The 1,574-nt window shown below is 45.5% G+C and overlaps 1 protein-coding gene across 1 annotated transcript in view; it reads right to left on the bottom strand.

Moving 5' to 3' along the window:
• Positions 1-1,135: 1,135 nt before the first annotated feature.
• Positions 1,136-1,574, bottom strand: part of LOC127751125 (uncharacterized) — a 4,573-nt gene continuing 4,134 nt past the window's right edge. Inside the window, exons 9-10 of the mRNA XM_052274207.1 lie at positions 1,283-1,309; positions 1,136-1,172 (exon numbers count right to left, since the gene is read on the bottom strand). Coding sequence (XP_052130167.1) covers positions 1,136-1,172; positions 1,283-1,309 — 64 coding nt within the window. The remainder of the gene's footprint in view (positions 1,173-1,282; positions 1,310-1,574) is intronic.

A 1,574-nucleotide genomic window follows, 5' to 3' on the forward strand; every position in this document is an offset into this window, starting at 1 on the left:
GGTCGTGAGGATTCTGGGTCGTGACGATTCTGGCTCGTGAAAATTCTGTGTCGTGACGATTCTGGGTCGTGAAGCAAAGCGCGACGTAATTCTGGCTCGTGAAGATTCTGTGTCGTGAGGATTCTGGGTCGTGAAGCAGTGTGCTCTTAAATTCTGGCTCGTGACGATTCTGGGTCGTGAAGCAAAGCGCTACGTAATTCTGGCTCGTGAAGATTCTGTGTCGTGAGGATTCTGGGTCGTGAAGCAATGTCCTCTGAAATTCTGGCTCGTGAAGATTCTGGTTGGTGACGGGACAAGGAGACAAAACGAGACCCTCTCTTACGGAGAAAACGCGTCACGGCCCAGAATCAATTTATGGACTTTGGCCAATTTTGATTGGGGCTGTAGAAAAAGTGATTCGCAGTACCGTTCTGTAATTTGAACATGTTAATTTAGATGTATTTGACCGCCAATCCTGAAAGGGGTAACCTTTCCTTCCTTCTCCTTTGCCCGTGAGAAATGTCTAAAGTTAGGAAAATACGCTACACGGCGCGTCACCAGCCACTCCATGGGGTGTTGCGAGATCTGTCGAATAAGTTGCCTACCACTCAGGCAGTGAAGTAGCTGCCTCGCCCCCTGTCCTGTCGCACCCAGCCAGTCCCCCCCTCCTTCGTCCCCACAACCCGCACGGGAACCGGCACTGGAGCGAGGTGCTTAATGGGTTGCCTACTAACCAGGCGGTGGGGTAGATAGCCCGGCCGACCCCACCTTGTCCTGCTGCGCGTAGCCGCAGCCGCGCCCAGCCAGCAGCACCACCACACCTCTCCTGACTGACCCTCTCCTCTCCCGAAGGGGCGAACTGGCACCAGAGGGGGGCGTTTAATTTGTTGCCTACCTACCAGGCAGTTTTCTGGCAGGACAGAACTTGAAGTTTTTGAGCTGGCATGTTATTTACTGTGCAGTTTTGTTGCACTTTTAAAGTACCGTGAGTGCGATTGGCATAATCTCACCTCACTCTCAGTGGCTAAAGGCATGGTGTGCGTACCTTTGTCACGTTACAACGAATTCGACATAGTATATTCCAACCAATGTGACATGAGTCACAGTGCTCAGTTTAATATTTTGCCTTAAAAATTCCCCCTGAATTTGTTTGTACTTATTTTAACTGCACTTTGACTGGTGCTCTTACTTGTCTTGAAGAGAATTCGGATTAAGTGTAATAAAAAAGAACTCTATCAACCAAATAAAGCAAGAAAACTGCAACGCAATAACTACTTGGTTACCACGATTTGTTGGCCTTTACCTTGCGTGAAGGTGCACAGGAACACAGCTGACACAGTAATGTCGAATCAAAAACAAAATTAATTTTTTCACAAGAACAGTATGCAACTTTACATTGTTTCTATTTATTGAGCTAATGTTCAGGCAAGTCCCAAGTTTAATAAAAATAACTCATTGAAATTCAGTTTAAAAAAAAACACAAAATTCTGCCTCTTAACTTGTATTTAAACGCTGATAGTTTAGCAAAAAATATGTACACTGTTCTACAAGACTTTTTACAAATAAAATTAAATAGTGGAATTTTGGATTACATT

This window comes from Frankliniella occidentalis, unplaced genomic scaffold (genome assembly GCF_000697945.3).
Source record: "Frankliniella occidentalis isolate FOCC.00 unplaced genomic scaffold, Focc_3.1 Scaffold352, whole genome shotgun sequence".
NCBI classification, from domain to species: domain Eukaryota; kingdom Metazoa; phylum Arthropoda; class Insecta; order Thysanoptera; family Thripidae; genus Frankliniella; species Frankliniella occidentalis.